The 25,597-nt window shown below is 38.1% G+C and overlaps 3 protein-coding genes and 1 pseudogene across 4 annotated transcripts; 3 read left to right on the top strand and 1 right to left on the bottom strand.

Annotated features, from left to right (window-relative positions):
* The first annotated feature begins 401 nt into the window (after window positions 1-401).
* Window positions 402-5,566, top strand: LOC127419075 (uncharacterized). Of its 2 annotated transcripts, none has more exons than XM_051660160.1 (5): window positions 402-1,012; window positions 2,263-2,657; window positions 2,755-2,915; window positions 3,498-3,630; window positions 3,716-5,566. In XM_051660160.1, exons 1-5 carry the CDS (start codon window positions 757-759, stop codon window positions 3,884-3,886), a joined length of 1,116 nt encoding a protein of 371 aa, XP_051516120.1. In that variant the 5' UTR covers window positions 402-756; the 3' UTR covers window positions 3,887-5,566. The 2 variants fall into 2 exon arrangements, with proteins under 2 accessions (XP_051516120.1, XP_051516119.1); XM_051660159.1 differs by having other exon boundaries at window positions 2,737-2,915.
* A 704-nt stretch (window positions 5,567-6,270) lies between these two features.
* Window positions 6,271-8,484, top strand: LOC127419392 (leucine-rich repeat-containing protein 23-like; annotated as a pseudogene).
* Window positions 8,485-9,851: 1,367 nt separating this feature from the next.
* LOC127419064 (transketolase-like) lies at window positions 9,852-21,672 on the top strand. The gene is made up of 14 exons (XM_051660142.1): window positions 9,852-10,117; window positions 12,565-12,682; window positions 13,136-13,249; window positions 14,782-14,879; window positions 15,164-15,355; window positions 15,931-16,058; window positions 16,172-16,368; window positions 18,605-18,769; window positions 19,222-19,378; window positions 19,452-19,582; window positions 19,709-19,792; window positions 19,981-20,077; window positions 20,230-20,349; window positions 20,948-21,672. The coding sequence occupies exons 1-14, from the start codon at window positions 10,014-10,016 to the stop codon at window positions 21,118-21,120; spliced, it is 1,878 nt and encodes a 625-aa protein (XP_051516102.1). The 5' UTR covers window positions 9,852-10,013; the 3' UTR covers window positions 21,121-21,672.
* Window positions 21,673-21,821: 149 nt separating this feature from the next.
* LOC127419082 (troponin C, slow skeletal and cardiac muscles-like) lies at window positions 21,822-24,473 on the bottom strand. Its single transcript, XM_051660174.1, has 6 exons — window positions 24,281-24,473; window positions 23,408-23,438; window positions 23,126-23,272; window positions 22,863-22,977; window positions 22,220-22,356; window positions 21,822-22,104 (listed from the first exon to the last, which is right to left on the bottom strand). The coding sequence occupies exons 1-6, from the start codon at window positions 24,302-24,304 to the stop codon at window positions 22,073-22,075; spliced, it is 486 nt and encodes a 161-aa protein (XP_051516134.1). The 5' UTR covers window positions 24,305-24,473; the 3' UTR covers window positions 21,822-22,072.
* Between the last annotated feature and the right edge of the window lie 1,124 nt (window positions 24,474-25,597).

Raw genomic sequence — 25,597 nt, 5'->3', positions numbered from 1 at the left:
TTTTCTGAAGCAAATTTGCCCACACGTTTGGTGAAATGTTCTTCATTTTCCTTAATAAAATAACTTAAAATGTTTGCATTAAGCTGAAACACTTAAAAACGTTTTAAATACAACAAACAAATCAACAGAAATCGTACATCTGGAACACCTGCTGTGACTTTCTCACCTTTTTCAACAGTAATGAGTTTGCATCCCTGAGTTCTAGACATTTCTGCAATCACAAGTTTTAAGGAAATATCTTATCATATAAATATCTAATAGCCTACATGGGGGGGCCTTGGAGTCAAAAAGGTTGAGAACCACTGCTTTAGACAACGGGAGGAGAAGAGAAGCGCCGGTAGAGGGCGATATCTCAACATACTTGCACGAATCGCTACAGTGCACCACTCTTTCTCGCGGTATTTTTATACTGACAAGGAAGTCATGATGCTGTCGTTCTTAAAACCGGTTTTGAGAACTCAGCGATTTTAAAGCACTCTTGACAGAAGAGTCAAACTTCCTTTCGCACCGAATTACTCGACGAATGACTAAGCCAACAAACGGATGCGTAAGTGTTTTTAAAGGCCTTCAAATAGAGAGAGACTCATATGTCACCAACTTATGGGCTGCTGTCCCATTGATTGAGATGCAAGTCATCCGCGTAACTCAGATGGAGTCTTCATCAGTCACTCATCTCCAAAGATCTCTCATTTTGTCGAATTAGGCGTGTCTTTACTTAGGCTTTATTTTAATACCAGTCAGATCAATTTTTGCGCTATGTCTAACTCCTGCAGGACATCAGAAGTAAGTATTGATGAACACCAAATCAATGGATGCTGTAACGTAAACTCTGATTGGACAATTCAAGATAAAGACCCGACTGAATCGATCCCGAGAAGAACTGCCAAAAAAATAATCCTTCACTTTGATCTCAACAACACAATCCTTGTATCTGATGCAGTCACAAGACAAGGAACAGTTGCTGCTCTTGAATACTTCCTCTCCACTGTCACTTGGGGACGCATGACAAAAGGTAAGAAAGATATCTACCTTAAAGACTTGTAAATCCAAGACGACATACATTAAAAATTACTTATGTTAAAGTTGCATGACGTCATTTAAAGTTGCGTTAATTAATTTGAATGCAGGTCGTCTTGGATTTACAATGAGGTGTATCATGGATTCAGCATCATTCAAACGCAAATGTTTTCAGTTAACAATGCCAATGTAGAAATTCACTATTCACAGTAATTTATAATTTAATCATGAGTGAAAGTGTCCCATAACAGGGCAGTTAATGAGATAAGCGAATATTATTCAGCTGGTCATGTGATCATAACATGGCTGCCCCCATGAGGGGACCCTCTCCATGTAGAAAAGAACAACTAAATAAGGTTACTAATATTAATGGAGTCTTCATCTCATGTGAGTGTATATGGTTTTTTACATATGTTTAAAATGACAATTCATTTCTTAAGGTGTACAACTTTTTTTTTTTTAATTAGGAAAATTGAACCAAGGGACTCCCAATTTTAAAAAGCTAGATTTTCTTAGTAACTGATGAACATAGGTTGATGTACGACAAGTAGAAAAAATATAAAATATTTAATATTTTTAAAAGTGCACTCAGTGAGTGCCATTATACCTTATTCAGAGTAGCGCCATATTAAATTTTTGACATGAATGAAAACGAGGCTGTGTTGTAAATGTCTGAGATCACATCTAATTTTCATAGCTTGTGTTTTCTGGAGATTTCTGTCTGCCACATGAAAATATGTCTTTTCAGTGTTTTGTCAGCTGAATGTTCAACGCTAATGTAAACAACAGTACCACCCATTGAAGAGACGTTAAGTCTATCCCTTACAGCCTTGTTTTCATTCCCCATAGGTATTTTTTTAAAAATGTTTAATTGATGTACACTCATGTGAAATAAACACTCTAGTCATATCAGTTTTGGAGAAAAAGCTGCTTTATTTTACATGGTGCTGTGCACACATTCATATTGAGCTCATGATCAGCTGAATATTACTAATTTTATCTCAATAATTTCCTGTAATTGAAGGCTTTCACTTGTGAAATAAATTATTCATGGCTGGCTGCGGATAGAGCATTTCTCGCATTGGTAACTGGGAACTTTTGCTCTTGTGTGATGCCGCTACATGTCAGTGTAACATGCACAAAAACATAAAGAAAATCCTTTATGTTTTATATATGTGTACATTGACTCCCAGTTGAAACCTATGGCCTTTTACTCATTTACAGTATACTTCTTACGGTTTACAGGTAAATGGGAGTGGCTCTTTGATTCACCATCTCTACTCCAGCCTTGTGAGGGTGCTGTAACATACTACTCTCAGTTTGGCCGAGTGGCAAGCTTCACCACCGTAGGTCCAGGTCGACTGTTCCGGAACGTCCTGAAGGAACACCTGGAGCTGCTCCAATGGCCGTCTGACTTGCCTGAAGATAAGGAGCTATCTGTTAAAGGAGAAGATGGGAAGCTGTACCATTGGATCTTACCGTCCTTCTTCCAGATGCTGCAAGACTTGAGCTCACAGGGTGTGGAGTTCTCCATCATCTTCCGTACCTTTGGCACAGATCTTCCCCGTGTTCTGACTGCTGTCCAACATGCTGTTCAGCATGGGTCACATCCACTCTTTCCCGACCTCCCATCTCTGAAGGTATTTGCTGTTTTTTTTATTTTTTTATTATTATTATTATTATTATTATTATTATCTTAGATAAACTGAACCTTATTAGGAATGTCTCCTCTCACAGTTGAGGGTGAATCTAACTGCCGGACGGATCAGGTGCAGCAGTAAAGGTGCAGTTCTGACTTGTGGTGAGGAGCGCATATCCACACGGGATGGAGTACGGTGTCTGTATCAGTACATGAGCTCTGTTGAGGGTCTGGGTGGCTTCCAAGACCATTTTGACTGGTGAGTAAGCAGTTTTGGATCTACATTTCTTTACATTTGCCAGTGCATTAAAGGTATACATTTTATAAACTTTGATGTTGGCTTGACAAAGAGTTGACTGAAAGTTTAAACTAGTTTTATAATTTTGAAGTTTGTTGGATATACAGGCATTACAGTTGGACAAACAGCTAGCAAGAGTCAGACAGACAGTCACATAGCAAGTCAGATAAACCTTTAGAGAGTGAGAGTGAGAGTGAGAGTGAGAGAGAGAGAGAGAGAGAGAGAGAGAGACCCATAGCAGATTAAAGCCCTTTTGTGGGTTTGTTTACATTTGACTTTTGTGACAGTTGGAGTTTGAATTAACAAGCATTCCAATGGCCTGTTTGAACATGCCATCAATATAAGTCTGTAGGATTTTTCTGATTTAAAAAACAAAACCTAAACAAAGTTTGTAGAATAACAGTATGTTGGCTTCATCAAACCAACATAATTAGCAGGGGATGATCACAGATGATCTGATTTAAATGTATATGACCTGCCAAATTTATTATATAAATAAATTTGTATTGTTTATCAGTGTCAAGCCTTTGTTTTTTCCAATAGGTGGGCAAGGAACAATTACTCCATTTTGGGAGGTAAACCACTCTGGATTGACCCTTTTGATTCCAGTGTTCAGCATATCTTCATTGACGACAACATCCGGCAAAACGATGAGGACACTATCGTCCATCCTAAGGTATGTAATGCACATTGTGTCTTCTCCAGTATGACCATCCCATGTGTCATACATGTTCCTTTGTAATCTCTCAATGTTTATGCAGGTGTTTTTGGACCCCGAGGGCTTACAGACCCGAACAGCCTCCACATCAGAGCTGTATGATCTGTGTCTGATACAGAATGACCTGCTGAAGGCCATTTCTGACCCAGGCTATTTCACCCAACGCATACAGATGTGCATGGAGAACTATGAGGGGAACATCCAACAGGGATAGCTAGATTCATTTATGCTCAAACAGGGAAGCACATATACATGAGAGTAGAGAAAGATTGATTTCTTTAAAGAAAGATCTTAGGAATTCATCATCATTCATAAATGCAATCTGACAGGATTTGGTTGTACTCTATGTAGAAAACAACATCATGCTTAGATCATGATCACTTTTATCTAATGAAGGATGGTAAAATCTATATGTCTATAGATATATATATTTTACTTTAATTAATTAATTGCATTCATAGTTTTGGGTTATCCCTGAAGTGATGTAAATCACCTGGACAGCCCCATTTTGTCTTGACCATAGCGTTTCAGTTCTACAGGTGTGTGAAAAGACAGATTGAATGTTAAAGGGGAATAGAGAGAGGCTTCTCTGACCCTGTTTGTAACGGGGTGTGTCCTGAGATCATAAAAAAGCATATTCCATAGTTTATTTAGATGACTTATTTTAAGCATGAACAGTGGCAGCCGCTCCATTTGGGCACATGACCAAACGCAGGAAGATTGTTCACGTGGAGATGTCCTACCATCACCAGTATTCTCAGGGTTTATTTACATTCAGTTTTGTGAACATTAGGAGTATTTTTTAGGGTAATTTTTATTTTTATGCATTTTAACAAAATGAGTTGAATGTTGAGAATATTGGATATTGAGACATATACATTTTTATTTGTGAAGGAGAGTTAATTGTTGTTGTGCTTCCATTGTATTTAAAAAAAAAATAATAATATTTTGATCTGTTCTAACATTCAGTTTGAAGATGTGTAGCTTCGACTAACAAAAGTTTTTAACATTTTCAATTGGTGGTTTGAGTTGCTCAAGCACTTTTACATGTTACATTCTCTTTTTTGTTGATAAAATGCACTGCCATTTTGCAATTGTTCATTATCATTATATCAAATAGGAATTGCAGGACAAAAAATGCAGTTTTACGCTAAAGTATCTGCATGGTAGCCTAAGAGACTCAACAGCAACTTCTAATGATGTTAATTTATTCCAACAACAATTTTTGCTTTTAGAATGTGGAATATAATAGAATTGAAAAACATTATTGTTAGAGTTTTGTTACCATCACTAAAAATGTGACTAGAGTAATCTTTGCACTGCAAAGATGGCACAGAAGCTACATCTGAAGTGGCATTTAGTTTAATGCTGCTCAGAGCAGGCATAAATGCATTTACACAGCACTTACAAATGCATAAATCATGTTATGAGATTAATATTTCAAAAATAAAATTATGAATATAGAAATATTAAATGAATGAAAATATAAAGTTACACTTTTAAATATGAAACTAAATTAAGAAAAATGTGTTCTATCATGACAACAAAAAGTTTAAGGTTGCTCTGATGCTGCATGTTCTTTACACAGAACCAAAGCAGCATCAGAACTGCATTTGATACAAGGGGCTGAGGTGCAGAGCAGGCTTATAGTCTGGCTTTTGTGTCTTTACACATAGTTTTGAGCAGGCTCAGAGCAGGCTTAACTCGTATATGTAAAGACACCTTAGTTCACTTTCAAGATGCTACTGAGTTTTCTTACTGCTTTTATGTGTTTAAAATTATGATATAATGTATTATTTATTATATTTGGAAATCAATTTTGTGTGTATGGTTTATTTTGGGTAGTGGTTTTCTTTCAGGGTAACACTACAGGAATAAACTATTTAAATTTTAATGACTGGTCATCTTTCAATTGTGTTCTAAAGATGAGCATTTGACTGATGCATCTGTATTTATTACAGCCATGATTTCAACACATTATTATCTAAAGCTAACACAAATACACAACAAGAAAATTCACTTTGGCAAACAAAAATATTCCTCACCTCATCTAATGTTATATTTTGTTTTTATACATTTTTTTAATATGATGACAAAGCAAGCAAGATATATACAGACCTTTATTTTGTGCATATACACGGGTTTTTAAGACCTAAATTTGACACACACAGTTGCCATGGTAATGACTGTAAACACTATTTGTCTCAAGGTTAGAGAACTTGTTAAGATCTACACGTTGAAGTAAATATTTGTATTATTATTAGAAACGGAGCCATAGGAAGAAATTCTGGGCCCCCTGACTGTATATTGCTCTGGGCCCCTTACCTATTAAAAAAAATGCAGTTTTGAATTTGTTGAGGGGCCCCTAGAATCATTACCACTTTTCACCCCACTAGCCACGGCCCTGATTAGAAATATAGTATTGTTCCACATATATTTGATTTAACTGTAATTATGGGTGAGGGTAAGAGTTGTAATTGTTTGAGTCATTTAGTTTATTTGCTAGCTAGCAAATTAGCTAGCATGCCAAGTGTGCTTACAAGTTTTCTTTTGTAATTGACGAAACATTTATAAGTCATTAGACAAGCCAGCTGAAGAATGTCAGACTTTGATGAAGATGAAGTGTTGAAAGCGGAGTCTGAGGAAGAGGAGAGAGAAAAGGAGGATGATCATGGAAAGAATGAGAGCTCAGAACAAGAAGATTTATTTTTAAAGAACTACGCAATTGTTGCGATACTGCTATGATTTTGTTTTTATTATTATGTTTTCTTGCCAAAGCCAACATACTGTTATTCTACAGATTTGTGCAGGGTTTTTCCAAAATTCCTTAAACCAGGACCAATATTATGAACTGTAACTCCTACAGCTTTCAAGCTACATCCACCATACTTGGCACATACAAAATCAGACTGTTCTGACTCGTGTTGCTAATGCTATTTCTTTTCTAACTGATTGGAATTACAGGTTTCACGGAGCAGATGATCCAAAATCCTAAAATTCCCATAGACTTACATTGATGGAATGTTCCTATAGTGAATCTATCTGTCTATATATCTTTCTGAAGATTACATTTGTAGACCTACCTACCTACCATCCATTCATCCATCCATCCAGACATCCATCCCTGTCTCTATATGTCTGTCTATCATCTATATCTTTTAAGACAAGGCTTTGTCAAACCAACATCATTGTCTTGACAAAATTTACCGATCTAGTTATGAGCTAATTATGACTTTTTCTTAAATAGACTAAATTAATAACAGACAACACCATGATTTGTTAATAGTTTCTCACCATATTATCAGATTGAGCCCTGCCCACTAACCCAGGACACAATAGCCAAAGGCTTACAGTATATTTATTGTGTCACACAGGAAATGGCCTGGCCCATCCCTATGTCAGACTTGACCTTAAAAACAAGTAAGCTTCTTGAAAAATGTCTATGAATGACATGGGAGTATACAGTATATTACATGATCAGTATGATCAGGGCAAAGTCTTTCCTCTTATTTGTAACTTAGGTCAGAGTTGAGCATGCTATAACCCATTACATCTGTATCCATGATCCCCGTCTCAACCAGGGGTCTGACGGGCTAGGCCTTGGTCGGCTCCTTCATCAATCTGCGCTACTTGGACATATCCTGTAATTATTTTTCAGACCTCTCTCCAGTGGCTGCCCTCACCCAGCTGCTTTGGGTGAAAGGAGATGGTAACCTGCTTGAAAGGATTGACGGCCAGCTGTTTGGCAAGCAACCATAGATGTGATGTGAAGGGCCTTGGAGGTCCAGCACTGGAAAGCCTCAATCTCATTTGTTAGTGACACCTTAGGGCCACTTAGTAGGTTATATTACTTTACAGCTTAGTTTGATTAGCTCTATTTATTCTCTAGAACCAACCACACTAGTTTATAACCGGAAGACAATTTCTGTACAAAATTAAGCTTCATAGTTGGCACTAAGCAGCAAAATGTCATATGTTCATTTTTAGGTAATGGTATTCAGACAATGCAGGGTTTGGAATATCATAAGCTGACCAGTCTGGTGACTCTTGAGCTTAGAGGAAATGTAATGGAAACTACAAAGTTGGGGAGCTACCTCCCCAACCTGCGCCACTTGTACCTGGTATGATGGCTGTTAGTGATGATTATATTTACATATACACTTATAAGTTGGCAAGTTGGTGAATATTTCCCAAGATCTATCATCTTTCAACTAACTGTTTAGGCTCAGAACAACATACAGCGATTGGAGGGTCTGGAGAAGCTTGAGCGTCTAAACACACTTCACCTCAGAGATAACCAGTTAGAAACGCTGGATGGAATCAGCCCCAGCATGAAATGTCTCCAATATCTTAATGTAAGGTAACAGAAATTCATACCTATGGCCAGATAAGAAATTCAGAATCAATTCAGTTGTGTGATAGTGAAACAAAGTTTGGCATGTTCAAAGCTCTGGTTACTTTCAGTCTGGCTTAAATTGAGGAAATGAAGATGTAACTGTAATAGAGAAAGAAAATTGTGAGTCGCTTAAATTGTCAGTCATGTTAATTTGCCCCACTATCTGATAAACCACTCTTTCTAATTCTCACAATTTAAGGGGGAACTTTATATCTTCTAAGAGGGCTTTGCAAATTCTAATGAGTGTGGGGCAAACACTGAGGACCCTTATGCTCTCAGACAACCCATTAGCAAAGAATGAGGATTACAGATTGTATGTGATCTCGCATCTTCCCCAGCTGGAGCGTCTGGACAAGGATCCCATCATTGGAGGAGAGAAGTCTGAGGCTCTGGAGAAACTCAAGGTGTGGAGATGATCTTTATTAAATACATTGTCTTAGATGATGTCTACAACATCCAAAAAGTAAAAGAGTGAGTGAGTCTGTTGAAGGGATAGTTCAGATCAATATCTGAGTCCTTTTTTTCTATAAATTCTCCTCCCTGCCCAGTAAGTGGCAATATGTACGAAGAATGTGAATCGTAGAAATAAAAAAAGAAGAAGAAGAAAGGGAAAGTGAAAGTGGAGATTTGTAGTAAAAAAGGACTAAATGTTGTTCTGTTTCTCACCCACACCTATCATATCACTTCTGAAGACATGATTTAAATGATGCGAGAATTTGTATTTTTTTAGTGAATTATCCCTTTAAGCTCCTAATGGAAACAAATACATTTGTGGTACACTTCAAGCATGGATCATTCAACATGTCTTCATTTTTTAAGAATTACATAATGAGGATCAAGAAGATAACTGAATACACTGCTCCCTCCGAAATGTAATTGTAAATGTAATTTTATATTCAATAAAGTGAATAATCATAAAAAAGCTTGTCTAGTTTTATTTCATCCACTATTGCCACTGATTGGTGTTCCTTAAAGTTAAGCAAAACATTTTCAGTAACTCATTGCTGAAAAGAAGGTAAAGCTTTATTTTTTATGGCACCTTTTAAAACAGAGCATACTGTATAAATGTCACATAAGCTGAATAAAATAAATAGCATAAATCAAATAATAGAATTAAAAGAATAAGAAAATGAATACAACACATACACTAGTAATAAATGCCAGAGAAGGAGAGATCATTCAAATGTACTGTAATAAAATCCTGAAAAATCATTAGTCACAAGAGATGATAACAAGGAACATACTGCTGTAATCTAATGCCCTTTAATACGAGCACAAGGAAACACATCTTATTGTAAGGTGTGCACAACCAGATTTATACCTTAAAAAATATCTGAGGAATAGAACTTAAGCTTCAACAGCCTTTCTAAATACATATGTATATTCTATATATATATTCACACACACATTTTCTGCAATGTCACACATACTTTGTTTTTTTTTTTTTTACCAAGAATGAGACAGCAAAAAAATCAACCTCTTCTTTATTTGTTCATACACGCCCACATTAAAGGGGCAGAGCGCATTTTCAAAGTTTCCACACATTGCTATTCCATCATGACTCAACGAATCAATGATTTAATCAGATACTTTTTTAATGTTTTTACAATAATTGCAACATGTACTCATTGTAACAGTGTGCCAATGAAGGCTTTACTTGCATATAAAAAATAAACACTCTAATCAGTATGTGTGCGCACACTTTTGTTTGTCTGTGGTATCTGCTCTGATCTGTCCCGTTGTGAAAAGCGTCTCGTCTAATGGTACGCCTCACCGGATGATTTGACAGCTGACGTAAAGCGTCACATATAACTACTGCAGACCACGTTACCGCAATCCTCGCCTTTCTCGACTCAGTTCGTTGCTACGTTTGTCTCTAATCGCAGATTAACGTAGAATCGGAAGTTTCTTCTTTTAAATTACATTTCTCGCACACCGGTGAAACATGAGCTATCACAAACCCGACGAGAAAACTCTTCAGGCCCTGAAAGATATCGCTAATAAGCTCAGGATCCTCTCCATCAAGGAAACATGCGCCTCAAATTCCGGGTAAAAATTTTATTCAGTCATTGGAATTGATTCTCAGCAACTTTCTAGACGATTAACGTCTTTATTCGTCAGAGGTGCACTTTAATGCGTACAAATCTTCACTTTAGCTACCCCTGCACATGCATAACACGGGAACTTGGCAAGGGGGCCGGGCTACAACTGGTTTGAAATAATCCTCTTGTCTAATTTTGTTATGAATGGTTTAGTGGCATTGCGCAGCGTAGCAGTTACATCATTTGCGTAACAAATAAATCGTGTTATATTTAAGTGTAGACTAACGTGGCCTCCGAGCGACAACTGGCTTAGCTCTCACCGCCCCAATAATTAGCACGGCATATGGGGCTGCAGGAGGGATGATTAGTAAGTGTGCCAGTGGGTATACATTTTAAATTAACCAGCACATATTCGTGCGCACTCAACTGAGATCAGTCCAAAGCACCAGGCGCTGAGGTGCAGCTAATTAATAATTATGTGAGCTCGCTAGCGCACGTTCTTCTTTAGCGGGTTGTCACGTGAAGTCTTGTATCGCGTGGTATTCGTTGCGTTGTGGGTTAAAGTGCTGTTAGCCCCATGAAGTAATGTTCTGATGAAAAGCCCAGTTTATTCAAGTATTTGGATACGAGCAGGGTTCAACTGAAGTTTGCACAAAGGAAAAATATTGCTCAATCCAACTTATTTCCACAGATAGTCATTTCTCACCATGCACTGAAATCGATGGAGGGATTTTGTAAACTTGTAAAAGATGAAAAGGCTGTTTTATTCATTAAATTGGTTACACTGCACACGCACAGACCCTTGTTCACAATGGAATGCAACAGTATTTCAATCATTGTAAATATTGTTGAAACTTTCACCTGATATATATATATATATATATATATATATATATATATATATATATATATATATATATATATATATATACAATTATGATACTTCCTTTTCTGTTTCCTATCTTTTCTGTGAACGTAGGATGCACACAAAATGTTTTATAATCACTGGTACGCTTGTTGCCTCATTCAGACATCTACAAGGAAGTATTGATTTAAACTTGGTCAGACCTTTGGCTGTCATTTTTGAAGTCCTCATGCTGAAGCTGATTGGTGGGGGCTTGTTTCTTAATGCCTTTTTCCAATTTTGTATTTCAGCCTAATTGAATCTCACTGTAGGACAAATATGGTAATTCGTCAGTAGTGTTCTGTGTAGTGAAAAACTGGGAATGCATCAAGGGACTGCATGTATTTTGACTAGCAGTTAAAGGGATAGTTCACCCAAAAAAGGAAATTCTCTCATCATTTACTCACCCTCATGCCATCCCAGATGTGTATGAAATTCTTTTGCAGAACCCAAAGAAAGTTTATTTTTTTATTATTATTATTATTATTTTTTTAAGAAGAGTATTTCAGCTCTGTACATCCATACCATTCAAGTGAATGGTGGTCAGAACTTTGAAACTCCAAAAAGTACATAAAGGTAGTTTAAAAGTAGTCCATAGGACTCCAGTGGTTAAATCTATATCTTCAGAAGCGATATGATAGGTGTTGGTGAGAAACATCAATATTTAAATCCTTTTTTACTATAAATGTCCACTTTCACTTCCACATTCTTTGTTTTTGGCGATTCACATCCTAATGCATATCGCCACCTACTAGGCAGGTAGGAGAATTCATAGTTAAAAAAAAAAAAAAGGACTTAAAAATTGATGTTTTCACCACTGAAGTCGGATGGGTTACTTTTATACTACCTTTTTGGCACATCAAACTTCTGGCCACCATTCACTTGCATGGTATGGACCAACATAGCTAAAATATTCTTCTAAAAATATTTGTTTGTGTTCAGCAGAAGAAAGTCATACACATCTGAGATGGCATGAGGGTGAGTTGATGAGAATTTTAATTTTTGGGTGAGCTATTCTTTTAAGATATCAGTTTGTCAACTGACATATTTGTGGCCACTGAATTGCATGACTAATTTCTCCACTCTTAACCATAAAAAAATCTGGAAACAAGTAAACTGTTGTACAAGGCTCTGAATTCAAGAACTTAGCTATTTTGTACTTTTTGATGGTAACCTCTCCTTAGGCTTAAAGCAGTTTCATTTCCCTTAAGATTTATTATACTCTAGTTCCCTTTAATACTAGTGGCTATAGATTGCTTAATTAAATACAGCTCTTATGTGTGTGCATACTGTAATTGTTTGGTTTGGCAGTGGGCTAATGCAAGTCATTGATTCTGAGAAGGTAAATTACTACTACTCAAAACCAGTAATGACAGTAGAAACTTTTGCCCTTAAGTACCATTTGCAATCAATGTTTAACATTTTGAAGTGAACAGACATTTGAAAGATAACCCGCATGTCTGATTGGTCTTTAACATGCAGCATATTTGAGTTGACTGTTAGTGGTTGATAGATAGAATGATGACACTGGTGTGCGTTCCCACTTGCAGACATCCCACCTCATGCTGCAGCGCTGCCGAGCTCATGTCAGTGTTGTTCTTCCACACCATGCGGTACAAAGCTGATGATCCCCGCAACCGCTACAACGACCGCTTCATCTTGTCCAAGGTGGGCTGCTGTTCTGTGTTGGATAAAGAATCACCTTCACTTTTTAGCTATACTTGTAGATTAAAGAACGAGAATGAAAATTGTCATAAAATGTACTCATCCTAATGTCGTGCCGCACCCCTATGACTTTCTTTTGTGAAATGCACAATAACATTGAACACAAAAGATAATGTTAGGAATTTTGCCTCAGTCACCATTCGCTTTCATTGTATGGGAAAAAAGATGCAGCAAAAGTGAACAGTGGCTGAGGCTGTCAGTCTCTAACATTCTGCCTAACATCCTTTTGTGTTCCATAGGGGAAAAAAGTGAGTCCTACAGGTGTGTAATAACATGAGGGTGCATAAATGATGACAATAGGTTCATTTTTGTGTGAACCAACCCAATCATATCTGATGTCCCTCCAATGTGCTTTGAGATTAAATGTATTCCCCACTTTTATCTCACTGCTTTCAGGGCCATGCTGCGCCTATTCTTTATGCAGCCTGGGCAGAGGCTGGATTCATCAAAGAATCTGAGCTGCTAAACCTGCGTAAGATCGATTCTGACCTGGAGGGTCACCCCACCCCTGTGAGTAACACCCCTCTATCATGACACATATGATAACTCTCCCACATATTGCTTCATTGTGCAAATAACCTCATTATTTTGGATTGATGAAGCCAACATACTATTAAGGCGGTCGCACACCGGACGAGAAGCGCCACGCCGTGGCTAGGACACGGCACAGGGATCAAACACAGGGTACTTTAATGCAGTTCAGGTGGCAGACGGTACACACAAAAGTTAACATGGTTTTTCCCTTTTCCAAGAATTAAAAACGCTAGAGTAAATAATCTGTACTTTGATAATGATTTGGGTCAAATTTATTGGAAAATATGCAAATTGCTCTCCATGGTGCGGCAGAAAGTTGAGCAGCCTCCGGAGTCGTAGCTGGGCACTGCCGACAAACGCTGAGCGGCGGTGTGCTTACCTTCATTGAAAATAGTTTTTTCGAATTTTAGAACCCGCTATGTTGTCCACCAGATGCGACCCCCCCCCCCCCCCCGCCCCCCTTTATTCTACAAACTGTTTTTTTTTTTTTTTTTTTTTTTTTTTTTAAATGACTAACCGGAGATCAACATTTCTGAATGTAACTCTTCTTAGAGCTTTCAAGCTGCATCTACCAAATTAGGCACAGACTGATCTGAAATAGTGTGCTATGTTGTTTTCTTACCGATCAGACTTGCCGTTTTTGCACAGCGGACAGTCAAATTGAACTTGATATTGACATAATGTTCAAATCGGCCAGTGGAATGCTCGATATTTTAAACTCCAACTGACAAAAATTCACATGTTAACAAGCCCACAAAAGGCCTTTAATCTGCTTTGTTGTCCTCTCTCTCTCTCTCTCTCTCTCTCTCTCTCTCTCTCTCTCTCTCTCTCTCTCTCTCTCTCTCTCTCTCTCTCTCGCTAGCTAGCTAGCTGTCTGTCTGTCTGTCTACCTACCTATCCGCCTTTGTATGTGACGGTCTATCCGACTATCTATGTCAATGTTTCTCAACCTTTTTGACCCCAAGGCCCCCATTGTAGGCTATTCGATATTTATATTATATCTATTATAAGATCTTTCCTCTAATACTTCTACTGTAATGATGGCAAAGCTTGAGTTTTTTTTCATTCATCATACATTTTGTGATTCCAGAAATTTCTAGAACTGTATATTGTTCATAAAAAGCAAGCTATTGAAGGGAGTTGTTACTTTTTTTTTAGCATTTTCTGTAAGTTGAATTATAATAATTATAAAAATTATAATAATCTACCTTAATTTAAATAATTTTAAGAGATCTTGAGGCCCCCTTGTAAGTGTGCTGAGGCCTCCTAGTGGGTCTCGACCCCCTGGTTGAGAACCAGTGATCTATGTGACAGTCTGTCTAACTAGCTGCTAGCTAGCTAGCTGTTTGTATTACTGCATTGTCTGGATAACCATCAAACTTTTAAAACCAGCCAACTTGCAACTTTCTGATAAGGCTTTGTCAAGCCCACATCAAAGTTTGTCTTGATAAATGTTTTTAACCTAGTTAACCTTATTTATTTTTAACAAATTATAACATTACTTTCAGAAACTAGCATTTGTGGATGTGGCAACAGGCTCGCTTGGCCAGGGTTTGGGAGCTGCATGCGGCATGGCCTACACAGGAAAATACTTTGACAAGTCAAGGTACTCCAGCTCTCCCAGAGCATGCAGTCTCAACATTATTTAATTCCCTCCTTTTAATGAACAGATAGCTTGTTTCCACCTAACTTTGAAAGCTTAATTCTGCAGTGCATTTTGATAAAACGCCCATAATCGCCCCAAAGGTCAAGTGTAACATCTTGTAAACAACCCTATGTACATGTGCAGACCCTAGGTATCATTTAATAATTGTATAATACCGGAAGAGTCCAGTGTCTACTGCTCATTTGATGGCACTGTAACTGGATCTGTCTGTTTTGTCTCATTAGCTATCGTGTATACTGCATGCTGGGAGATGGTGAGTGTTCAGAGGGGTCGGTGTGGGAAGCCATGGCTTTTGCTTCCTATTACAAGCTTGACAATCTGGTGGCCATCATTGATGTCAACCGCTTGGGCCAGAGTGAGCCAGCCCCATTGCAGCATAACATGAACACCTACAAGGAGCGCTGTGAGGCCTTCGGGTTGGTCTCACTTATACTGCTGATTTTTCTCTCTGGCTATGTTCAGAATAGCATACTACTGTACTACTTTTACTATTTCTACAGTTTACTGTATGTATGGAATATGCTAATAGATATACCTAGTACATTTCATGAAATAAGCTGTTTTCAACAGAGCATGATTGAGTGGAATACCGAATTCCACCGAGCAACCTTCCATTTCCAATGTGATTTTAAATACTCTTTCTTAATTCTGTTTGGCAGTTCAAGAGTAAAGACATTAATGTGCAAAGTTGGATAAAAAATACAAAATTAATGCTTTTATCTCCAAGATAACTGATGGCACTCGCTAAATTAAACATGCACCGCATGTATGACCAGCAATTAGTTCATATGACGACAGCGTAGCATACTACCATTAAATTATTGTTTTGTGCATAATGCGTGGTTCAAATACTATTTAAAAAAAATAGACTTTGTACTGTGCAGTGTGTAGTAAGCAGTGTGTGCTAGTAGTTTATTAGAATGTAGCCTTTCTCTTTGTAGTCCATGTTCGATCTTAATTACATCAGTATGTTGCTCATTTGTTTCATCAGCTTCAACACCTATGTGGTAAATGGCCATGATGTGGAGGAGCTATGCAAGGCTCTCTGGCATGCTGAGCAATTTAAAGGCAAACCCACTGCAATCGTAGCCAAAACCTTTAAGGGCAAAGGTCTCAAATGTAAGTTATTATGGGATCTTCTACAGTGACACTATCAGCACACTTGATGATGATGATCAATATTAATGCTGTCTGTTGTTATAGTTGTCCTCATTCTTGTTGTTTGTGCCCAGGCATTGAGGATCAGGATAACTGGCACGGGAAGCCTATACCTAAAGACCGTGTAGACGAACTGATTAATGACCTCATGAGCCAGATCCAGTCTCCCAACAAGACACTTCACCCTCAATTGCCCAATGAGGATGCAGCACCAGTTGATTACACACCCATCCACCTTCTTACAGCTCCAGAATACAAGATTGGAGATAAGGTGGAGAACTGACACATTGTGACATGTCTTGTATCTACCATCAGTCTTTATACAGCTGTGCAAAGGCAAAACTCAGTTACTACAAAATCCTTTTTAAGCCATTCATCTCAGTGTTCCTTCAGTTAATATGTTTTGCCTTTTGAAGGGAAGTATAGTTCTTGGAGCCATTGATTGTTACAAAGTTCACTTTGTTGAGCTAATACAGTGCTTTGAAAAAGTATTTGCACCCTTCCCAATTTCTTCTATTTTTGTGTATTTTTCTTACTAAATTGTTTAAGATCTTCAAATTAGATATAACAAAACAAAGGCAACCTGAGTCAACACAAAATACAGTTAAAAAAATAAATAAATAATTTTTTTTAATTGAAAAAAGAAGTTATACAACACATACACTACCGGTCAAAAGTTTTGAAACACTTGACCAAAATGTTTCTCATGATCTTAAAAATCTTTTGATCTGAAGGCGTATGATTAAATGTTTGAAATTAGTTTTGTAGACAAAAATATAATTGTGCCACCGTATTAATTTATTTCATTATAAATCTAAAATGTAATTTAAAAAAAAAAGTTTTTGAAATTGATGACTTGGACCGAATAATAAAGCAAAGCAACCAATAAGTGCCCAGCATAGATGGGATCTCCTTCAATACAAAGTATCTCAAGTTGATACCTCAAGAAGTTGGTTGAGAAAATGTCAAGAAGTACATTTCTGAATATTCTAGGCAAAGGGTGAGTACTTTGAAGATGCTAAAATATAACACAGTTTTGATTTATTTTGGATTTTGTTTAGTCACAACATAATTCCCATAGTTCCATTTATGTTATTCCATAGTTTTGATGACTTTACTATTATTCTAAAATGTGAAAAAAATTATAATAAAGAATAAGTGTTTCAAAACTTTTGACCGGTAGTGTATATCAACCATGTGAAAAACTAACTGCCCCCTTAAACTTTATAGCTGGTTGTGCCACCTTTAGCATCATCAACTGCAACCAAACGCTTCCGATAACTGGAGATCAGTCTTTCACAACACTGTGATGGAATTTTGGCCCACTCTTTATAGAATTGATTTAGTTCAGCCACATTGGAGTGTTTTCGAGTATGAACTGCCCGTTTAAGGTACTGCCACAGCATCTCAGTCGGGTTCAAGTCAGGACTTTGACTAGGCCATTCAAACTATAATTTTGCTACATTTGAGCCATTCAGAGGTGGACTTACTCCTATGCTTTGGATCATTGTCTTACTGCATAATCCAGTTGCGCTTGAGCTTCAACTCTCAGACTGATGACCGGACGTTCTTCTTTTAGGATTTTCTGGTAGAGAGCAGAATTCATGTTTCCCTCAATTATTGCAAGTCGCCAAAAGTTCCACCTTCGACTCATCAGTCCACAGAACATTCTCCCAAAACGTTTGAGGATCATTAAGACGATCAAAATTCAGACGAGCCTTAATGCACTTCTGGGTTAGCTGTGGTTTTCGCCTAGCCATTCTTCCATGGATGGCATTTTTGCCCAGTGTCTTTCTGATAGTGGAGTCATGAACATTTATGCGAGAGAGGTCTGCAATTCCTTGGATGATGTCCTTAGCTTTTTTGTGACTTCCTGGATGAGTTGTCGCTGTGCTCTTGGAGGAATTTTGGAAGGTCAGCCACTTCTAGGAAGGTTCACTACTGTGCCAAGTTTTCTCCATTTGGAGGTAATGGCTCTCACTGTGGTCCTTTGGAGTCTCAGAGCCTGATGTATTTCAATCACCTTTTTCCTCATCATTTCTGGAATTTCTTTTGACCTTGGCATAGTGTGCTACTGGGTGAGACCTTTTAGCCAACTTCATGCTGCTGAAAAAGTTCTATGTAGGTGTTGATTTGATTGAACATGCTGGGAGTAATCAGGCCTGGGTGTATCTAGTCCAACTGAACCCCATTATGAATGCAGTTTCATAGATTTGGGGATTTGGTGACTAAGGGCAAATACTTTTTCACACAGGCCCAGTTGGTATTGGATAACCTTTTTGCTTCAATAAATAACATTAGCATTTAAAAAGTGTATTTTGTGTTTACTCAGATTGCCTTTGTTTTATGTTAGATTTTGTTTGAATTTTTGAAACAATTTAGTATGAGATATATACAAAAAACGGAAGAAATTAGGAATCACAGCACTGTACTTCCCATCTTCAAAAGTTACTTTAAAGAACTCTAATGCCCTATAAGACTATATTCTGCTTTTTCTTCTCTCTCAGATCTCCACCAGAAAAGCTTATGGTGTAGCCCTGAAGAAGATGGGGGATGCCAGTTCTCGTGTTGTGGCCCTGGATGGTGACACCAAGAACTCGACATTCTCTGAGATCTTCAAAAAAGCCCATCCTGATCGCTACATTGAGTGCTTCATTGCAGAACAGAACATGGTGTGTAACTGGGTGCTCGATTTTACACTTGAAGTTAACCAGTGTGAAAATTATGCATCAGGTGTGCACTTATTATAAAGTAGAACACAGTAAGAGAGGTTGAATGGGTCTTCAAACTTTGTGGAGTACTCTGTGACCCAACTGCTTTCATACTGATCGTGCATCGTAGGTACCTGACCTCACCTGGTTAAACTAATCTCCTCTGACTCTGTGTAATCCATTACTATCCCTCCTCATTACTTAACTCTCAGTGTGGGAAGTCACGTCCTATTGAGTAAACACTTGACAATGCTAATTCCCTTCCCACGTTCTCATCAACATCCAGCTAGGAAATTAAAAATTAAAAGTCATCCAGAAGTAGGATATGTTTTGAGTTGTTACACCAAGTAGCCAGGTTGTTGTATTTAGAGGTGATATATAATAATATTTTTGTCTTCTATGTTGCTGTTCAGGTGAGTGTGGCCATTGGTTGTGCCACTCGTGATCGCACCGTTCCATTCGCCAGCACTTTTGCTGCCTTCCTTGCCCGTGCCTATGACCACATCCGCATGGCAGCAATCTCTCAGTCCAACATCAACCTGGCTGGATCCCACTGCGGTGTTTCCATTGGTAAGAAACCTTTTTTCTGCTGCTGTTTATTTTGTGTAAATATTTCAGATCAAAACATTTAATTTTTGTCCAGGTGAGGATGGCCCCTCCCAGATGGCACTGGAGGATCTTGCAATGTTCCGTGCTATCCCAACATGCACTGTGTTTTACCCCAGTGATGGAGTATCTATGGAGAGAGCAGTGGAGCTTGCAGCCAATACAAAGGTGAGGTTCATGGGTGCCACTTTTACGTTATAGAAGCACAACTCAAAATTAAAATTGGCACCAGTTGAGAGAATGAGTGAACCTATTATTCTTTGACTTAGTACTCATGTTGTGACCTGTTTTCAGGGTATCTGTTTCATCCGCACCAGCCGGCCTGACACTGCAGTCATTTATGACGCTGGAGAGAAATTTGAAGTTGGCAAAGCCAAGGTGAGAAAAAAAAATCAGTTGTATTAAATTATTGTCGTTTGCTTTTCTAAAGTTAGTTTTATAAAAGTGTAATGCGATGTGTTTGGCAATGCATTGTGCACATGGGACCTACTGTTGGGCCCTTATGGACTTTCTGGTTTTCAATGTTTATTTTTCTTCTTGGTAACTGTTCTTTTTCTGTCTTGTAGGTGGTGCGCCAGTCCAACAATGATCGGGTGACTGTCATTGGAGCCGGAGTAACATTGCATGAAGCACTTGCAGCACATGATCAACTGGCTAAAGAAGGTTTGTACGCTCCCTACTGGCCGTAACAGGACATTACACTGCAATCATTAACTACCTCAGTTGATTTTAAATAGCAAGTCATAGCTTTCTGTGTTAAAGGACCTAAATATTTGAAAATTGTTATGTAAGTTATTGTTTAATCTGTGTGTCAGGTGTGAACATTCGTATAATTGACCCATTCACCATTAAGCCCCTGGATGCCACCACTATCGTGGCTAGTGCTCGTGCCACAGGAGGAAGGGTGATCACTGTTGAGGATCACTACAAAGAGGGTAAGCTGCTTCTGAGTTTTGTAATCTCATGACAGTGAAATTGGTGTGTTCTAACAGGGTCGCAAACTGCACGAAGAATCAATGTTAAAATGTAACTAACCAGGTAATAAATGCAAAGTTAGGATGGCAAAAATAAATGGCCTTACCCATTTTTAAAAGGGATGAGAAAAGGCCTCCCACAGACCTGAACAAATCTATGCGAGGTATAAGAAAATGTCTCAGACATTTAAATATGGTTCACTTGCAACAGGGACCAGGTTTGTGCATTTTTATGTGGACTTGATTTTCAATAAATTGTTGAATAATAAATCCAAAATGATACCAATATAACACAAAGTAATGTAATACTAATTATCCCCCACCCAAAAAAAAAAAGACATGTTTCATTGCTTTATTATAAGGACATTTTTGTTTACTTTAAACAGTTTTGGTACTGTGTTGGGTTACCACATGATGTCATAATGCAAAGCCTTTTGAGAACCACTGTCAAATGACAAGATACAAGGAAAAGACTATAGATAATTTTCTCTTTCCTTTTTTTTTTTTCTCCACTTGCTCAGAGGTATTTTATGGTGGTTTCTCTGCACTCTCTTTGTAGGTGGTCTGGGCGAGGCTGTTCTAGCTGCAGTGGGTGAGGAGCCAGGTATCGTGGTGCAGCATCTGGCCGTGAGCCGTGTGCCCCAAAGTGGCAAACCACAAGAGCTTCTGGACATGTTTGGCATCAGTGCCAAATCCATCATTGCTGCCGTCAAGCGCACTTTTGCCAACTAAAATCTTCCCATCCTTAAACCACCGCGAACTACACCCTCCCTGTGTCTTCACTCCTAAACCAGCACCAAGAGACCAAGCTTACAACACATCAGTATCATTCCAGAGGCTCAGCATTTTCAATCACTAGACGAATGGATAGGGAATCTAGGGATATAATTTATTAGTGTGAAAATGTTCTCTAACCTGTACACTTTAGTTGAGAGTGCATCACGCCATTGCTCACAAGAGCTTTGTTGCGTTATATTCAGTTCTGCCTTCTTGATAGCTTTAAGTGCTGCATTAACTGTGGACTTTAAAGAATGCATTACAATTGACACTTTCAAACACCTTAAAACCGTTTCACACTGATGTAATTTCATGTCTCTATAGCTATTAACTGTGTACTTCCTTTAATTACTTTAAAGCCAATAGCATGAAAAAGAAAAAGCATTACGGTGCTTTCAGGGAGTAGAAGAGTGTATATCTATCATCTTTTTCCATTTTGAGTGCTGTTGTGCAAGCTACCGAATAGTATTGCTTTGGTACATAAACGGTTTGGTGACTTGATGAAATGTGTCTCGTGTTACACATGAGACTCCCTTATTGTCGTTAATGACAAACTCTAGAGTTTTCACTGCATTTGACGTGTTAATAAATGTCTAATTTTAAAACCATAAAAGTATGTGTGAATGAAATATTGAACAAAGAAGCAAATGTGCGACTGGTGTACAGAAAGTTTTTTCATTGTGCACAAATAATATTACTATTATTGACAGCAGGACATGACACCTTTGACTTTTAATACCAACACATTCTGTAATATGAAATATACATACAATTCCCATGCATCCGTACGTTTGTAAAGGCTTAATTTCGTTATTTCTTGTGCTGATGGTGACGTCAAAGAGGCTGGTGGTGGTTAGGGAATGAACTGTCGATTTCTTTTCGTGGTATTTTTGAGTCCGTTAAGATTTTACTCGACACCCTTCATGAAGTCCAAGAACTCTGCAGGTATTAAAATAACACACTTTTAGATATAGATGTGGGTACTTTTAAGTAAATATTTAGTTGGTAAACATGTTTTTAAAGTTAGTCGAGCAATACTGTATTGTAAATTTACCGTCGTAATCGATCTTGCCGTCGTTGTTTTTGTCTCCGTCCTTCATGAGTTCCTCAATGTCGTCCTCAGTGATGGCCTCACCTGTTGACTCCAGCATGTTCTTCAACTCGTCTAAATCGATGTAGCCATCACCATTCCTTACAGACATATTGTGACATCATGAATTTTAAGCGGTAATTTGAGGAAGCAGGAGCTTCTATGTGGGTGGATGATGCCCGTTGCCACAACCATTTCAGCGAATCATTTGAGGCGAATGTCACATAAAATGAAAGAATGATATTTAAATAATTATATAATTATTACAGTTCATGACCAAGTCGCATGACATAATACATAATCTGTTCCAGTTTGTGTCCTGTGCCGCTCAGAAAATAAACTGTAAACTGAAGAGAACATAATCTTTGACAAAAATATGTTTATATACATTCATAGTTGTCGCAACAATCGTCGTTTTAGGCGTGTTTGTTAACTTTAATGAAAAAATGCTTGACTGACAAAGGTTTCTGGAAAATAACTTTTGTTTTTGTTTTCAAAAGGTGTTTCATATGAACAAGGCATCTAAAACTATGAGATTTATAATGTGCCCCGCACATTTCACATCCTTCCTACACCCTGAATATAGTCCTTTGAAAAAGGTACATACTTATCAAACATGCGGAAGACTTCAGCCAGCTCCTCTTCTGATTTTCCTTTGCTCTCCTCTTTCATACAGCGCACCATCATCACCAAGAACTCGTCAAAGTCAACCGTCCCGCTGCCTACAAACAAACAGAGGTTGCCCACCAATGAAAACCAAATTCATACTTATTTCAGAAATTAATTGGCTCAATTCATTTTCAGATATTGTTTGGCACTGACAAGTTGTTTTAAATGTTTCGCATTTCGAGTTTCTAATGGCTGACATACCATCTTCATCTACTTCATCTACCATTTCCTGCAACTCTTCTTGGGTGGGGTTCTGGCCCAACATCCTCATCACCTTCCCCAACTCCTTAGTGCTGATGCATCCATCCTCAGCGTCCTGTACGAAGATGTCAAACGCAGCACGGAACTCTACCAGATGCAATCAGACAGATATCAGCATGTCAACAGCTGTATAAAGAGAGTTTATGAAGAGAGCTGGAGAGATGAAGTTGTGTTGAATCACTAATAATTTCAAACTAACAGACCAGAAAGAGAGAAACTCACCATTTTTCTGTTCTTCTGTTAAGTTCTCAACCTGTTAGGTGGAAGAGAAAGGTGAAAACCTTGCAACATTTGACTGTAAACTACAGAGAAACCACAATATGTTGTGAGGAAAATACAGTATGTCAGTTCATAGAGACTGACCAAGGTCTGTTCTCTACAGGTAAAAGACACATGTCTTATTTTAACACTTGGCCTTCAGACACCAGATACCCACTGCCCCATTTTTAAATGCTTTAACCTTAGTCCTTATGACCCCTCACAAATTTACCAGCTATTGTTAGATATTCTAATCTTAACTAAATTTTTATGAACCAGCTACTACAGCATGCTAATAATTTGTCACAATAGTTTTCATGGTATCTATTTTGTCCATTTTGATGGTGTGTACTGTGCCCAGGAACCATATGCCCATAAAAGGGCATCAAACTGTCCCATCTTCCATTTATTGATTTAACCTTGAGTGCTAACTACACACACTCAGGCAACTTTAGTCCATACAGACTCTATGCTAATTACTATGGCAGTACAATGATTTATTTCTCTGGAAGTTGATTACTTGTTATACATATATTTGGATTAAATAATAATAATTTAAAAAAAAAAAACATGCAGAAATCTGTAATTTAAAAAGAAAACCATGTGAGACTTGTAGTTAATTTGGTGTCACTCTTATCACAGGGACAGTCCCCTCATGATCAACCTGAGATTAAGTACCTTGCTCAAGGGCACAATGATGATAGTTCATGGATCAACCCTTGTCAGATTTGCCAGGTTAACCTTGCAGTTACCAGCTCAGATTGGTAACCACTATGTTACACAAACCGTTGGACCCACCACAATGTAATACTTCCAATTATTGCATTCCAAACTTACCGCTGCTTTATATACATCATCCATGGTTGTCCTAGGTTAGGGGTTTCCTTGTCAAAATTCCCTTAAACTCCTTAGAGGTAATCCAGCACTGAAGCCTAGTCACCCAGTACTCCTCTCACCACGGCAGACACAGGACGAAGAGTTGCAGGGCCACCTGCTCTGGCCTTTATGGCTGGAATGGATGGCTCAGAAAATACAAAGCCTTTTGTCACTCCCCTTTTCTATCTAAGAGAGACCAGGATGGGTGAAAAAGGAAAGGGAGTAGGGCAGAAGGGGTTTACGGATGGTATGGGCTATAAATAGGGGAGGAATTTCAGAGACAACAGGCAGGAGAACTGGAGTTATGACAATAAGTCCTTGGCACTGGCCTCCCTGGCAGCCTGAGCAACACCCCCATATCAAGTTCTAAACTTATCCACTGGTCACCTGCATTTGCCAATCATTGTTAAGCAGCATCATGGCTCCATTCTTGTGGTAGATACAATTTTATTATAGATAAAATGAAAGCTAAAATGAAATGTTTTTTGGCTTATGCAACCATTTAAAATGGAATTCTGAACGGATGATCAGCATGGTCATCCAATCCTTCCAATCACAAGACCTTTATATATAAGGATATATAAATGGCTGCTGACAATTCTTCTGGCATAATTCCATCACCTCAAGTCCACCTTGATTTCTATAATTAAATTTGAGAAAGGGAAAGTCGATTCTCGTGCCTGAGCCACTCCATTGCAGACTGCAAGCCAAACCTGATTACTTTTATCCCTTTCAAAAAGCTAATTTGAAGATATGAACTTGTGAAACACGAACTATTACGCAACAGTTAGTTCTGGTCCTTGAATCTGACTGGCCAAATGGCATTCCAAGAGTGCTAATATTCAGAAAGAGCACTGGGACACTTCACTGTTTGTATTGCTCCACTTGTCTGAATTTGCGCTGTTCCAAATAGTGATTTTGATTCATCCTAGTGACTCGAGTCTTATGTGTTATCTGTTAAATTCGTGTTAAGTCTTGTACAGTTGGCTGTGTGTGCTTTATAATCTAGAGTAGTTTAGAATACTTAGAGGTTTCTTAATTTTTTGGGTGCTTTGACTCTATGAATCAATCTGTCTGTTTAATGTCAGCATCAGTCAATATCGGTCATGTTAGGCCAGAAGCAGCATGAACGCATTATGGCTTCTGAGCTGACATCACAATGATGCTTAGCTATTCTGGATCTCTCTGGCCTAAATAAGGAACTGGCAACTAGCAATGAACCTTCCCTTAAAAGAGTATCAAAGTGGATTATGTGGCACACACACAAAACTTGCACAA

This window comes from Myxocyprinus asiaticus, chromosome 28 (genome assembly GCF_019703515.2).
Source record: "Myxocyprinus asiaticus isolate MX2 ecotype Aquarium Trade chromosome 28, UBuf_Myxa_2, whole genome shotgun sequence".
Taxonomy (NCBI): Eukaryota; Metazoa; Chordata; class Actinopteri; order Cypriniformes; family Catostomidae; genus Myxocyprinus; species Myxocyprinus asiaticus.
This window is presented reverse-complemented; position numbering and strand designations above follow the sequence as displayed.

Bases quoted from the DNA above. Each gene is read 5' to 3' on its own strand.
- LOC127419075 (XM_051660159.1), top strand. From the start codon at position 757: ATGTCTAACTCCTGCAGGACATCAGAAGTAAGTATTGATGAACACCAA. The intron at 2,916-3,497 runs GTGAGTAAGCAG...TTTTTCCAATAG, and splicing joins TTCCAAGACCATTTTGACTG to GTGGGCAAGGAACAATTACT. The intron at 3,631-3,715 runs GTATGTAATGCA...ATGTTTATGCAG, and splicing joins ACACTATCGTCCATCCTAAG to GTGTTTTTGGACCCCGAGGG.
- LOC127419064 (XM_051660142.1), top strand. From the start codon at position 10,014: ATGAGCTATCACAAACCCGACGAGAAAACTCTTCAGGCCCTGAAAGAT. The intron at 12,683-13,135 runs GTGGGCTGCTGT...CACTGCTTTCAG, and splicing joins ACCGCTTCATCTTGTCCAAG to GGCCATGCTGCGCCTATTCT. The intron at 16,059-16,171 runs GTAAGTTATTAT...GTTTGTGCCCAG, and splicing joins TAAGGGCAAAGGTCTCAAAT to GCATTGAGGATCAGGATAAC.
- LOC127419082 (XM_051660174.1), bottom strand. From the start codon at position 24,304: ATGGATGATGTATATAAAGCAGCG. The intron at 23,439-24,280 runs GTAAGTTTGGAA...TCCACCTAACAG, and splicing joins ATGATGTATATAAAGCAGCG to GTTGAGAACTTAACAGAAGA. The intron at 23,273-23,407 runs GTGAGTTTCTCT...TGCATCTGGTAG, and splicing joins AACAGAAGAACAGAAAAATG to AGTTCCGTGCTGCGTTTGAC.